The following is a 15,454-nucleotide window of genomic DNA, read 5'->3' as shown; positions in this document are numbered from 1 at the left end:
ACTGGTATTCACAACACACATTTACTTAGAGTTTATTTTGTCTTTTAGGCTCTTCAATGGCCAACAAGGAATTATTATTCAAAATTTTAGCACAAGATCCATTCTCACTGTTACCAACGTGACACAGGAGCACTTCGGCAACTATACTTGTGTGGCTGCCAACAAGCTAGGCACAACCAATGCGAGCCTGCCTCTCAGCCGTAAGTAACACAGTGTGGCCCAAAGGTGCCAAGGGGCCTTTTGGCTCCTACCCATCAGTAGAGATAAAACCTAAGAACAGAATGTGTTCGTTTTAGAGCTCAGCCTGTTGTGACATGTTCCGTACACAGAAGAAACTTTGCCCCAAGATAATCTGGGTGTTTGAAAATTTTGTAATCCCTAAAGAAGTCTATATGTGTTTAGAAAAATATCTTAGAAGTGAGAAAAGAGGAAAAATTACATAAATATTAGGATCCACTAAAAATTGTCTTCTGACTGAAGACGGTTGGTTTGGTGGGGTTTTGTTTTTGTTTTGTTGTGTTTCAAAAAATGTGTTATACTATCTTTAAGCATAGATGAATTTAGGTTGAGTGTACTATTGGTTGGTTTTCTTTAGACATTTATCCTGAAGTAGTGAGAATTTCTCATGCCATAAATAAAATGAAATAGTAAGTACATGATCAAGTACAAAATATTTTATCCATATAGATAATGTTTTGATTCAAAACTGTATTTTGATATACAACCTAAGGTTTTACTAAAATGCATATTATATTTCTAATGTAGCTTAGTTCCTAAGGACTAGAAATGAAAAAAAAAAAGTGCAAACACAAGGATTAGTTGAAGGGAGAGAAATTTACGCTGTTTTCTCCTACAATTAGCTTTAGGGCTTTTTGGAAGCTGAGTAACCAACAAACTGCTATAACCATAAAATATTCCTGATTTTGAAGTTTGTCAAAATGTTCAAAGAAAACTACAGAGAATACACTGTCTTTTCAGCTCCACAAAGTTATCTGAATCATCCTTATCTTTTAGAGTTTATATTTCTACGATGACCTGACATATGTATATTTATGTTATCATCCTGTGATAGTAAGTCGTCTCTGAAAAATGCAAATGCTGTGAGTCCATCACGGAAGTGATCATCTCTATTTTGCAGAAATGGAGAAAGGGATATATAATATTCCTGCTACTTAAAAATGTATCAGAATAAGAAGGTTCATGATTTGTGAACTTTGCATTACCACAATTTAAGAACCTTTGTTTTTAAATAAAATATATCAGTTTGTTGTTAGTAGAAAATAATCATTTGGAAACAGTTTGTTCTATATACACTTCTAAAACATCACATCATTTATTATTCCAGCTTAATGTTGCTAAATATTTCTTAATACCCCCCTACTCTGAAAGAAAACCATTGTTTGCCGTATAATATACTTGCTTAAATTTCTTACATGAGGATGATTTATTTAGTGTAATTATGAATAAGTCATTGAAAATATTAACGAACAGTGTGAATTCCAATTTAATGTAAATATTGATAGTTCCTTTGGTATGTTATTAATATTTTAAACAGTTTAAATATTCAAGTACCTGAAAGAATAAATGAATTAAATAGAAAAAGTAAAGACAATTTAAGACTTAATAACACATTAACTTTTTTGCTATTTAAATTTCTAAATTACATTTTGATTTTCAAAACTGAAGCAGTATGAATGTGACAAATTAGGAACACATGTCACTTATTTAAGTGTTTGTTTTACTCTGACAACCTTAGCATAATCATTTGGATATAAGGCAGTGTCGAAAGGCTTCTAAATGTGATACCTTCAGAATGGACACTAATGATCTTCCTTTGCCACTGGTTTCTTATATGTAGAAGTGCTAAAAAATACTAGTGCAGTTTCGTTAATTTTGTTAAGGAAGACATAATCTGCAGTCTTTTCTGTAATTCTGAACACAGCCCTGGAAGTTTGAAGAAATGTCTGTGTGTATTCAGAACTCCCGTACATCCTTATCTGACACTCTTATTGCACTACATATTTCTATTTTGTACAATTATTATTTTTGTATAGTTTTTATCTCTCCACCCAGCTATCTCTGTTGAGAAGACAGTATCAATATCTGATTATGTTATCTCCCATATCACTAAGCACAGTGGCTGCTATTTAATAGGCAACCAGTAAATCTTTAATGAATAAAATGAATTAGTCAAACATTGAATAAGTGATTGAATAAATACTTAATAAATGAATGAATGAACTAGGTTTTAGCTGTAGAATGTGTATGTATAATCTCTGGATATACAAAGCACTGTCACAGTGATGACCAATAGCATTCACTGCGAGCTAACTAGAGACCAGATCCTATTCCAATCTCTTTCTATAATTTTGTTTTAATTCTGACATAAAAAGGTACATTCCAAAATTACCTTCTTACAGATGAGGAAACTGAGATGAAGAGAGATTAAAAGCTTCACCTGAAGTCAAATGGTTAATAAGTGACAAAGCAAAAACCTGAATCCCAACACTCTGGTTTGAGAGCCCCAGCTTTTAACTTCCACGTGTCACTGTCTCTCATTGTGACCGTAAAACCAGCAATGGCGTGAGAGATAAATTGTATTATTTGCAACATATTTTTGAAAGATAAACCACTGCATGTAATATATTTGCCCTTTTTTAGGGTTTTTATGAACTTTTCTTTAATAGTTTAGGGTGCTATTCCTCGATATATAAAAACTTTTTTAATAAGTATTTAGAAATAAACAACATATACGAGGTGTAAAATTCAAGTATATGAATGATGAATGGGGTTAATAGTTGACTGAAAAATTAGACCAAAATGAGACTCAGAGACATTTAAACCCTCATTTTTATCGGATTTTTAAACTCCTTGAGGTGGTACAGTTTTCCAATATGGGCATTGTGAATCTGCTAACTATACATGGGGAAAGACATCTTTCTTAAAGTTCAAATGAAGCTAGTTGGAGAGACAGCAGTGTGTCCCTTGGTAAGAGTTCCTGTCATATCTTCACTGTGATTGGGAGAGTCTTCAACCACTATGTTCATCCAAGACTAGTGGCCTGCCCACCCTAAGCTGATCTAATATTGGCCTATGACCTGTTAAAGAATTTCTTAGGATCTTTTATTGAAAATCATCCCTTCCTATAGTTAAGGGAGTTTGTAAAGCTAACTTGCCCATCTTCTTATCCAGGAGAAAGGAATTAGACTTCAAAGAGTCTGCCACTTGTGCACATGATGGTATGTGGAACATGAATGAAAAATTCATTTTTTCATGATTTGTACCCATGAATAGTTAATATGCTCAAAGATAAGATTGTTGAAAATGTAAGTTTCCTAGCATAGTGCTTATACATAGCAGACACTCACACTGGTTGATAGCATTCCAATAGTGTGTTAGCCCCTGGGGATCAGGTCTCCATCTGTAACTGTTTAGGTTAGATCTTGATTCTGTTATAATCCAGTCCTGATTTGTAATAACCTACATTCTTCCAGATCACCAAGAAGATAAAAGGCAAGAAACTGTAGTTTAGAGCTTTGCCGTAACTAAGACCATCCAAAAAGGAGTGTAGCACTTGTTGGTGTGTAAGTCTTTATGTGTGTGGGTGTGGGGGTGTGTATTTATGTGTGTTTCACGTAAAGGAAGTTAAGCAGGATGTAATTTGAACCACAGCTTTACCACATATCAGTTATGGGATTTTGAGTAAGTTACCCAAGTGCCAAAGCTTCAGTTAATTCATTTATAACATGATGGCAATAATAGCTCCCACCTACAGGATAAAAATTAAATGAGATGATGCATGTAAAATGCTTAACACTTAGCCTGAATCAAAACAAGCGTTTAATGAATGTTAGCCATTGTTACTGTATCACATCCTGCAAGAATACTTAGTTCAATTCCTTTCAAAAAACTACATATAGATGCCTGAACTTATTTGATGACTGACTGCGCAGTACTTTACCGAGGGCTTAAATGGTAAATTAGCAAGCCAGGGAGAAGGCATGCAAACTTGATACAATGTCCCAAGTCTAGTTCATAATTTAACCTCATCCTTCAGCATCCCTTGCTCAGTGCGTGAAGCAGGCTCTGTGGCTCTAATTCCAGATTAAATACGATGTTTGCAGCATAGAAGTTCAGACATCCAGGAGATTTAAAGAGTGAAAGCAGAAGTAAAACAACCATTCTATTATGAAGCTCTGATAATTTATTCAATAGCAATATTCATTCATCAAATATATGTATTGACTGCCTACAATATACAAAGCCCTGCGCAGGATGCTGGAAAGAAAAGAACGAATAGAACTGGAACGTCATCCTGAAAGAGTTCACAGCTGAGTGAGAGGAGCGGTTCAAGAATCAGATAACTGTAATGCACTTTATCAGCAGTAGCATCCAAGGGCGGAGAAGAGCCTCTTATTCCAGTTTGAGGGCCATGAAAGGACGGTCATCTAGAGCATGCAATATCACTGTGTGAATTATAACTAAGCTACAATTCAAAACACTATTTTAGCCATTGTTGTCTTATTTTCAGAGGCAGGACTTTCCAGAGTTCATTCAACAACAGCCTGAGCACAGTGCACATTAGCACGAATGAGAGAACGAGACACTCAGGCTTAAGGGTCCAGGGAAAGCTGTGGAGATGATGACCCTTGAGATGAGGATGGGATTGGGTTGATCCTGGGCGTGGGAATGGGAGAAAGAGAAATACTTCTTTATGGAACAGCTCATGTAAAGACATGGCAGTATGAAACAAGCAGATACATTTGAAGACACGATAGTATTTTTTAACATGGTTAGAGTTAAAAAGGGGGGAGAAGAGTGTTGAGAGGTGAGGCCGGACAGGTTGGAGGAATTAAGATAGAAAGGACTTTACCTGTCTGGCTTTGGAGAGCCACTGAAGCATTTTAATAAAGGGGGGCTACAAACAGATTTAGTTTCTGAAATATGTGCTAAGCAATGTGGAGGGCTGAATCCAGGTATTTGACTTATAAGAAGATAACTGCATCAGATGAGCAGCAGAGATGAGAGAGCTGGATGGACAGAGGAGTTAATGACCCAATCGGAAAAGGATGGAAGGGAATTGTGGGAATCTAGAATACTCCCAATGTTGAATTTGGGTAACATTAACCAGGATAGAACTTGAAAGGAGCCCTTTTAGATTTGGGGAAATGTGGGAGACTGAAGGAGAGAAATAAGTTCAGTCGTAGACACACTCAGTTGGAGGCAGTGCCCAGGAGGCAGCTGTACTGATAAAGTCCAGAATGGGGACATGATCTGGAAGTTATCAGCATGGACGTGCTGCTTCTGTTAACGAGAGTAAGTAAGATTTCTCCTAAGTGCCATGTAGAGTGGAACGATGAGCAAAGACTGAAATCCAAGTAAAATCAGCATTGAGGGGCGAGAAGAAGAATGGCATCCTGTGCTGTGGAAGCACGTGGACTCAGCGGGGACGCAGGTGCCAGAGGAGGAGGGGTGCCATGGGAGGCACAGGAGTAGTCTCGTCTGACGGGGAGGGGGTCTGCAGTGTCCGGCGCTGCACCGGGCCAGAGGAAGTCTGAAAAGCAGCCACTGTCTGACAAGTGACACCTATTGGTGATGTTTGCAGTTCCTATACAAAACTGGGAGTAGAAGCCAAATTAAATTTAAATAAGTAGGTTAAATTTAATAGGTAGATGAAGAGGTAGAGATGTGGGTAGTAAACTACTCTTTCTGTAGGCCAGGCTCTGAAAGGAAGAACACGGGCTGATGATCTGCCTTGATGCCCCAGCAGCCGGCCTCGTGTGGGCTTCTTTCCTGATTAACAGGCCCACTGGCCAGGTGTGCATCAACAAGTCCCCGACGTGCAAAGACGCAGCACCCCAGGCTTTGGTGAATGACACTGCCCACACGTCTTGCTTTTCTGCAAGCCTCTCTCATTCTAGCTTCTTGGCTCCTTTTTGCACATCCTTCTTGGGCCTCAGAGAAGCAAGAAAGGGCTTTGATTTAATATGAAGTCACCTTAAATTCTTTTGCCCTCCACAGCCTCTAGGCTTTAGGCTGTAATTGTAAGAGGAGCTATAATTCTAAGCAGAGCTATAATTCTAATGCTATTAATTTCATCAGTAGCATTACTTCAGGTTAAAAGTATATATATACTTACTCAGGTAAGAGGAAAGCAGAATTTAGGGTGGAGAAACTATAGGAAAGCTAGTATACAGTGGACCCCTCATCCTTTAATATTTCTGCATTAAAAAAAGGCTCTTTGTGAGAGAGAGGTAGAGAAAAAGACAGACAGAGAGAGAGAGGGAAAGAGAGAGAATATTCTGCAGATCACTATAGATTAGTCTCTGGGAACAATGCTTTTACAAACTTAATGATGGCCGACATCGTATCAACTGTTCATAGCAAAATTCTTTAGTAAGTAAATAATTCAGGATTTAGAATTATTGGGGATTTTATTATTGTTTTTCACTTGTGTTTTTTGTTTCCTTAACATGAGCAACTGAAAGAGATTGATTTCTCTAAGTCTTCTCCTTAAAGGATGTGAACTGAATGGTCCCATCCTGCCATCTATGGGTCCAGCTCATCAAATGTACACCATCATTTGATCAGTAATTTAGTAACCAGTTAAAGTCATTTTTATAAGTAAAACATGCATATGCTTTGTTTTCTACCTTCTCAAAAGAACAGATGTTCATTATAGGACACATATTAAAAGACTCACAATCTAAAGGGAAATAAGGAAAGATAATTACTTAAGAAGGAAGAAATCTTAGAAATTTATATAAACAAAATGCTTAAAGTTTACATAGCTTTGGTTTAATACAGTCTTCTCCTGAGACCTAATAAATGAAAATATTAGGGACAATTCAAACCTTAATATTAACAGAATCTTTTCTTATAGTCCCAAATAGATAACAATAATATTGCTACAGTGTATGGTTGCCAAACCACCCTCTAATGTGTTCCCAGAATTGTGGTGTCAAGTAGTTTGCTAGAATACAGGTCCTGGTGACACTGTAGGGACTTCTCTCCTTTGTTTCTTGTGTGTGTGTGTGTGTGTGTGTGCGTGTGTGCACATATGCATACACATGCATTTATTCAAGTAACAAAATATTTGCCTTAGAAATGTGCATAAAATATTCAAAAGACTTACCCAAACTTCGTCTTTTCCCTATATTAGCAACCCTGTGGAGACAATAATGAAGTTCCAATTTTAAATGCTTTATACAATCAAGTGCTATTTGACTTTCTGGAAAATATCCTCTCATGTTAGAGAATATTTCTTCCCAGTCTATTTAATTTGTTGGGCACCTCCAGGATCTTTGAGATTTAAAAAAAAAAAAAAAAAGTCGGTAGCTGTTATCCAAACAGAAAATGGGAGAGACTACTGGAGAAAGTAAGAATGTGGGTAGCATAATAGTTTTTCCCTGTTTAGATCTGACTGATGCAGGCAAACTTTATTTTTTGACTGATTTGTTGAATATGGAACCAGCTGTGCCCTTGCAAGTAATATTTCAGCTCTCTGCTTGCTTCAAATGTCCCCACATGCCACTCAGCAACTGTATGGGTTCTCGGTTACTTTTGCTTGTTACAATGAACCTTGATTCCATGTGAAAGGTAATACCACAAATTTGAATGATTCATATTTTAGATTGAAATTGATCTCCCTTCCTGCAACTCAAAAGAGATAGGGTTTTCATTTTGGTTGAAAGAGGCAGTAATAAATTTAGATTTGGTGATTATCGAAGACAGCATGCTATGTGAGCCAACTTGCTTTATCCTCACAGCTTTATGATGTTAATGGAAACTCTTTCCTGGATGTGCTAGTAATAAATATTTGACACATGTTAGGTTTGTAGGTACAGGGAGATTTTGATGTTGCTAAATCAGCCTGTCAAGCGGCACTCTACTAAGCTAAAATACACATACACAGTCTTAATCATCACACAAATAATGGATGGATACAAATTTGCTGAAATGGAGTATGAGTGAAGCAAGAGGAGTTTTTTGCTCCCTGACCTTCCACCTAGATCCTGTGTGTATTCTCAAGAAGCTAGACACAAAATGGTCATTCAGTGCTGTACTTGAGAAGTGATATCCAACAGTTTGAAGCGTTCTAGGACATTTGGCCCTGGATAAAACATCCACAGAACAATTGGTCTACACTAAAAGGTCCTTGAAATTTGGTCCTACTCAGAACATCCATGAGTATATGTGGTCTATACCAAATGGTTTTGAACAGGACCAAAGAGCAAAGATTGGTTGGCATGCGCCAATGTCTTACGGACATTTTGGACAAGACCGGGTGTTCGAATAACTGTGGGGACCTGTGGTGCTCCATTTCACCAAACTGCCTCTGGTGAGAACCAAATATGGATGCTTTAGTTATCTGTGTCGAATGACAGAACTTAGAGCTGGAGTAGGTCTCAGAAACAAACGAGTCAAAGTTTTTCCAAACTTTTTTGAGCAGTGGATTCTCTTCTTTCCCCAAATAAAACCTTATGCAAACCATTAATATACAACAAAGATGAAATTGGAGTTCATTTGGTTGATTTGAGCGTAAATCTGGAAAATCCTTTCTTTTTCCTCCATGTCACATTGCACAGTGACCTGGAGGCCTGTCAAAAAGCCGTAGAGTTCCAGAAAATTAGGTTTGAAAACTTCCGGTCTAGATCCATCCTTTTGCTTTGTAGGTGAGAGAACGGAGGCCCCGAGAAGGTGACTGATAACCCGAAGTCATGTGTTGTCACAGCAGATCTACGGCCAGAACTTCCTGAGTTTTTCCGACTCTTGTTCCAGGGCTCTTCCCACTCTCCACGCCAACCTCTAAAAGCTTTGGAATCACACAGATCTGAGTCGAATCCACAGTCCTACAATGCAAGATGTTAGACAGTTCTCTCAAACTGAATCTTTAAACCTCAGTTGTCTCACCTATAAAATAAGGAAAACAGATTATTTTCATAGGGTTGTTGTGATGATTAATTGAGATAGGATATGTAAAATAGTGTACATAGTACCCAATCCAAAGGAAATGCGCATCCAATGCTGGTTTTGCTTTTCTTTCCTCTCTGTTATGTATAACCAAAATATTGAAGGACAAACCCATAAAGGCTCAGATCTACGTGATCTCTATAACTCTGTAACTTGATCTCACTGAATATCCAAGATCAGCACTAGTGTTTTGATTCACTTATTAATGCACTTATGTACATTGCTATGATAATCGCCTTTTTATTAGAATTATTAATTAAATCAGCCATGCACGTAAGCATTTGCTTGCAATGATGAAAAAAAAGTGGTCAGGATGATAGAGAGGGCTGTACAAGATTAATTGCTCTGCTGATGTGTTTCTCTCAGGTTAAGAGGCAGCTTGACAGCTGCATCCTCCAGCTACGGAGATGGCATATACATCCCTATAGCCGACAAAGGGTCAGTAAACGCCTAAAGAAGAAGGGAGCTTTGGTATTTGCTGTTGATCAGCCTTGAAATGTAGCAAGCTTGTGGAAATTAGGTACCAAAAAGATCAAAAGGAGTTTCAGATTTAACCGCAAAATTTTATTAGGTGCTCTAGCCTGAGTCAGACAATTTAGGGTCTGGCCCTTACTTGGAGAGATCCTTAGGCAAAAAGCACTTCACTCCCTGGCCTCAGTTTCCTCCTCTATAAAATGAGAAGAATAGAATAATCTCCAAGTTTCCTTTTGGCGATAATGCTTTGTAAGATTCTAAGAAATCTATATATGTTTTTAAAAAGTAGTATTTATGTATGGATTGTTATTAAGAACGGTTATACTTACTCCTTAACAAAGTAGAAATGCTGTCAATATTTTTCCCTTCTGTACAGTTTTTGTCATTGAACTCGAAATTATTTTTTATTGACAGAAAAAATTGTCTTTTAATGGGTTTTGCTCTTTGGTGAGTTTCCATAAAGTTTAGCTAATGGCACTGCTGGCCTAATCATTTTGTCATCTCTACAAAGAATTTTACTCTCCAGGGAAATTTCCTTTATGTTCACAGTTTCAATTATGTTGGCCAATAACCTATGAAAAGGCACTAGAGTAGACCTCCCTGCTCGCTCTTTTATTTCACAAAGCTCTAACCCAATAACAACTTAGGCCAAAATGTGACCCTGTTTCTATGGGATTTGTTGCTATTAAGACTTCGTAAAATTGAAAATATGCCAACATTTCCAGCCTAAATAAAACACAGTAGCAGCCTCTGCCTTCAGTGTGCCTTTCCTAGCCTTTTCTCTGACCGGGCATACGGGACGTCCTGGGAGAGAGTCCCCACCCCTATTTCTGGGAAGTCCCTAAGAACACTTACCCGGCGCGCGCTGTTCTCCCTGACGCTGTGACCGGGTGGGAAGCGTGGCCCAGTGGTCTGAGCTGCTCTGCCACCTCCACGTCTGCACTGTGATTCCCTTTTCTGAAAAATGTAGATGTGGCCCCTAATGTAAGATCCAGGGATACGTGTGGAGAAAATGAAAATTATGAAGTGCCGGATGCCATTATTATTTAACCTACCATTTCTCCTCGGGCAATGTGAAGCGTAATTAACAGAGCACTCACCAAAAGGAAAAGGAAAGTGAAACTGGCTTTTTGATGTTCCAGATAAAGGAGAAAAGAGGAAGAATTAATTGTGAAAGTGATGATATTTCAGTGGGCCACACTTTCTCTAAAGCACTGTAAATTCCATTTTAGTGGCCATGAAACTGCTGGGGAAGGGACTGAAAATCGCATGTCCTCATTGAATGTGTCTATTCAGCATGGGCTGGATCTCCTTACTTATAAATACAATTCAGTTGGGATTTCTCTCCAGAGACACAAATTAGGTATCTGCCCAGTGTATTTTTAAGTAAGATTTGAATAAATCAAGCAAGACTTGCTGGTGTGGAAATGTCATTTCACCTATGGCATGGCCAGAAATTTTTAGTAGGCAGGATTTTTCCCATTTCATTCTTTTTTTTTTTTTCTTTTTTTTAAACAAGCTTTCTCTTTCAACAGTTTTAAAGCAAAGAAGTAACTTGAGTTACCCAGCTCTAAAATGTGGTACTAGATAATCGCATGCTCTTTAATTTCCTCTCTTTGATTTTTAAAAATCAATCCAATTAGTGCATATGTGGAGCAGCCTAATTAGTGAGGCAGATCATAATGCTTGTCAAAGAACCATTAGAGTCACCACTCGGTCCACTTAGATGGAATCACAAGTTTTCCAAAATACTTCGTAAGACAGAATGCAGCAACATATTTTCCTAAAACTGGCTGGATAATAGCCTATGTTTTAAGAATGACAGGTCATACCTATAGGAAAATATTTTCTTAAAAAAACAAAAAACAACTTAACTTCTTGCGAGCACCATAGTTTATGGTATGATAACATGCTTATCCACATGTACGTAAGATCTACAATCAAACTATTTAACTCAGTAAACACATTATTAGAAAGACTTACAAAAGCTATGGATGCACAACTTCTCTGCAGGCGTGGCTCTGCTGAAAAAAGATAAACTGAAAAGCTTCATTTCTCTCAGGCTAGCACGTTGTCTATCGGAGTCCGTATCTGACATCTTTTCTTACACCCATTTTGCTTCCTACTTCAAACCACCTGTGTTACCCCAGCATCCTTCCTGCCAGCAGCACCTGAAAGAATGAGTCTCATGTGCCCAAATATTCTTAGACTGTCACATATCATTATCATAATAATCTTCCATCTATTGTTTATTTTTCTTTGTTAGCATACACTCTGATTTCTTTCTATTATTCTTATATAAATTCTTTTAAAAGATTAAAAAAATTCACTACTGCTTCACATATTATTAATGATTGGCTCTCATCTGATGTTTGCTTTTTGCTTTCTGGACCATTCTTTCTCTGTCTCTCTCTCTCTCTTCTTTTCTCTCATTTTCCCTCTACTCCAGAACAGATAGGTAGATGCTTCTGTAACCGGGAGTACAAGTTCAAGATAGGACCAAACAGCTTCTGAATAGGCAAGCTCAAAATTGCTTTTGAAAGCCTCATCACTGAAAAAGTAATCAGTCTTAGCTCACTCCACACTGATTTAAGTTGCAGCCTCGGGGCCAACCTTTGACCAGGGCAGCATCCACACTTGCATCGATTCCGCCTGCAATCGAATTACTCAGGCAATTCTGTGCATTTTCAGCTAGAGCCCTGGAGTGCAAATGGCCAATTTGGGAGGCAACTTGGTTGTGCTTGAAATTTGCAGGAAGATTTTCTTATATGTTCCTGGGAAAAGGCAGGGTTTCTTTTTAAAAATAATCTTAGTCACAGAATGGATATTGTATTTGTGTTTATGTTTGTTTTGTTTTGCGAAAACTTTGCTTCTCCCAAAGAATCTCTGCTGACTTTGAAATGATGACTTTGTGTACTAAACTCATCAGAGTGTGTAGTAAAACTTAAGGGAAATGAAAACTAATGAAGAAAGTATAATGCAATATGATATTCTGCTGTTAGATAATAAAGGAAATGTCACATTGTGTTTTATAATTTAGAAGCAAAAATTTAAAAAAAAATTGTGATGATGGAACAAAAGAAGCTTCCTTATAGAATTATACTCTGTGACAACACCTTCCACTCCTCCTCTGTGAAATATTTTATAAGTTTAGAACCAAGAAACATTACACATGCCTTTCTAGAGCATAACAGACTTTTTGCATTTATTTTTCATGTTTACCTCCTTATAATGTAACTAATTATATATCACCTACCCTCCTCACAAAACTCCTCTTAGTCTGACGTAAACTTTACTGTCTTTGTGTGTTTATTTATATTTTTATAATTATACTATAGATTCAGTTGTATACCTTATAAGAACTTCCCCATGTTTCTTTTCAGGCTTACTAAATAATATCTTGGTGGCTTCACTATTTGTATATTTAGTGGTGTGTTGGTAAATATCTAACTGGAATGAATGTTTATCACAAAATTTACAAATAATAATAAACTGTAGAAGACCCTTCAATGTAAATTCCATATAACCAATTTCTTCTCATAGAATGCTTTCACTGATATTTGCTGCAATCATGTATGTATAGCCAACCTATGGTTGCAGTTCAACCATGATTCGACAAATGGAATTGTATCCCAACTCTGAGTATTTTTCTGACACGAAGATGGGCTGGTGTTTCTATTTATGATAGCAAGTAAGATGAAAGTAACTTCTTTGCTGAAACAGAGAATCGTATTGGAAATCCTGAAAGAAAATTTTCTTAATTTTTTTATGCTATTCATAAGGTAATGCCTACAGACACAATATATTTTTATGTTTAATCTCATTAACATTTCTCCATCATTTTCTTCAGTCGAGACGGTCAACAGCCACAAAAACTAAACCAGCCCCTAATTTGGAACGTTTTCCATTTTCCAGGGTGCAAATACTCCCATTATGGCAGGTTTCAAGCTACCAAGTGACGTTACTGAGTAGAGCTGGGAGGAGGCGCACAGCATCACACCATCCTATTTCATTTCCACAGCAGAGACGTAGTGTTAGAAAGCTGAATATCACAGATAATGGTAAAAGTCCAGTAAATGATTTTGAAATGATGAGTTTTGAATGGTTATTACATCTGTTTTTAATTTAATTTTTAAGATTATATAATTTAATCTCAACAATGGCCATGTTTAATAACTGCTTGCAAAATTCCTTCAGATTTAACAATTGGTTCTCATGACCTGGTACGAGTCAGCTTCATCATGCTTCTAGCCACTCAAGTGGATATAAAGGGAAATTTGGCTTCTCTGTATACAGATGGCATGGTTCTAGGCAAATTGCAGAAACGCTCTCTCTTCAGTTTACCTCTGTAAAACGGAGCTAGTCAGGCTTTGCTCACATGGAGGTGAAGTACTGTCAGCCCTCCATGCCAATGGGTTCCATGTCCGTGGATTCAACCAACTACAAATAGAAAATATTTTTTTTAAATTCCAGAAAGTTCAAAAAGAGGAGAACTTGAATTTGCCATGCAACCAGCCACCATTTATATAGCATATACATTGTATTATAAGCAATCTACAGATGATTTAAAGTACACAGGAGGACGTGTGTAGGTTATAGGCAAATACGGCACTTAAATAAGGGTCTTGAGCATCCGTGGATTTTGGTTTCTGTAGGGGGGGTTCCTGGAATCAATCTCTCACAGATACTGAGGGACGACTGTATCTTACATTAAATAAGATACACGTAAAGTACTTGGTCCATAGTAGAGACTCATGCATTCGTTGTTTTCCCTTTCCCTCTTATATAACTTCATCCCCCCCATTATATCTATAATTTCTTTAACTTAACTGTGAAGTAGGGGTGCTCTGATTCAGCAGTCTCCAAACCCATATAATGATTCTGATACAACTGGATTTTATTCTGTCTGTATGATAAGCTCAGTGTCCCTAAGTGTTGACACATGCAGCATGCCTTGTTCGCATTTGCTGCGATGCAAAACCTTTCCTCTTAAAATTGACTCATTCTCGCCCCATGCTAGTTTTAAAGCAACGTTTTAATCTAAAGTAGTGAGGCCTCAGGAAATGCTTATCTTGTAATGTTTAAACCCTGTGAAGTCAGAGAGAAAAATTGTACCTGGCCAGAAATATTACCTGGCCATGAAAAGTGTTTAGTGTCTTGTATTAACGTCACAATACAGCTCCCAAATTCGAGGAATGGCTCAAAGAACTTGAGAACTACTGTGATGCTCTTTATGAAAGAAGACAAACAGGAAGCTAAGTGTGGCTTCAGCAAACAAAGTCTGGAAGTACTACATAGTGCTGGTGTTGAAAATGAGACATTTGATATACTGGCAGACAAAACTTCAGCAAAAATTAAAAACTTACTCCAGTTGGCCAACATACCCTCAGCTGTATGTAAGAGGGGAGCTGGTTGGAGGAGTGGACATTGTTGAGGAACTGAAAGAAAATGGTGAGTTGCTGCCTTTACTGAAAGGAGAAAATTAATAAACATAGGACTTGGTATCCAGCTACTGCAAGAAAGACCTCATTTTGGGGAGCAGTTCGTGATGTGGTCCTCAGAAATGGACCAGGAGTAGAAAATGCTCATCCTCAGTTATGCTTTGTGTATTTCAGAAGGCTGTGCTAAATAAACATATGTGATCTTTTTTCCCACCAAAAATAGAACACAATAAATATCTTCAAGTTAAGTTTTCTTAGAAGATCATAATAGGTTTCAGATCCAATGTTTCTCTCTCCTGCAACCTGGCCAGAAGCAGAGGAGGAGGAAAACATATCTGAAGTTGCTTTGCAGTAGGTGGGGTCAGTTCCCCGCCATATCACGCACCCTCCCCTCCAAAAAAATCTTAAAAATCTTTTTTTCCCTCTAATTCTTACCTGCTAAAAGCAAAAAGTCTGTAGTTTGTAGGCTGCATACTTCGGGACATGAGATTAACCAGTAATGCCACCACTTTAAAACATCAGTATTTATTCATTTATCAGTGTATTGAGCATCAAAATGCCTAGTT

The 15,454-nt window shown here is 37.5% G+C and overlaps 1 protein-coding gene across 5 annotated transcripts in view; it reads left to right on the top strand.

Annotated features, from left to right (window-relative positions):
- The window catches only part of NEGR1 (neuronal growth regulator 1), a 779,356-nt gene that overhangs the window by 611,876 nt on the left and 152,026 nt on the right, over nt 1-15,454 (top strand). For 4 of the 5 annotated variants that reach the window (XM_032494567.1, XM_032494570.1, XM_032494569.1 and 1 more), the window contains exon 6: nt 49-200. In XM_032494567.1, coding sequence (XP_032350458.1) covers nt 49-200 — 152 coding nt within the window. Of the gene's footprint in view, nt 1-48; nt 201-8,675; nt 13,567-15,454 lie in introns of those variants that run through there. The other variant, XM_032494571.1, reaches the window with a different exon arrangement.

The sequence above is a fragment of the Camelus ferus genome, chromosome 13 (genome assembly GCF_009834535.1).
Source record: "Camelus ferus isolate YT-003-E chromosome 13, BCGSAC_Cfer_1.0, whole genome shotgun sequence".
Classification (NCBI taxonomy): Eukaryota; Metazoa; Chordata; class Mammalia; order Artiodactyla; family Camelidae; genus Camelus; species Camelus ferus.
The sequence above is the reverse complement of the archived record's forward strand: the minus strand, read 5'-3'. Positions and strand labels throughout refer to the sequence as shown.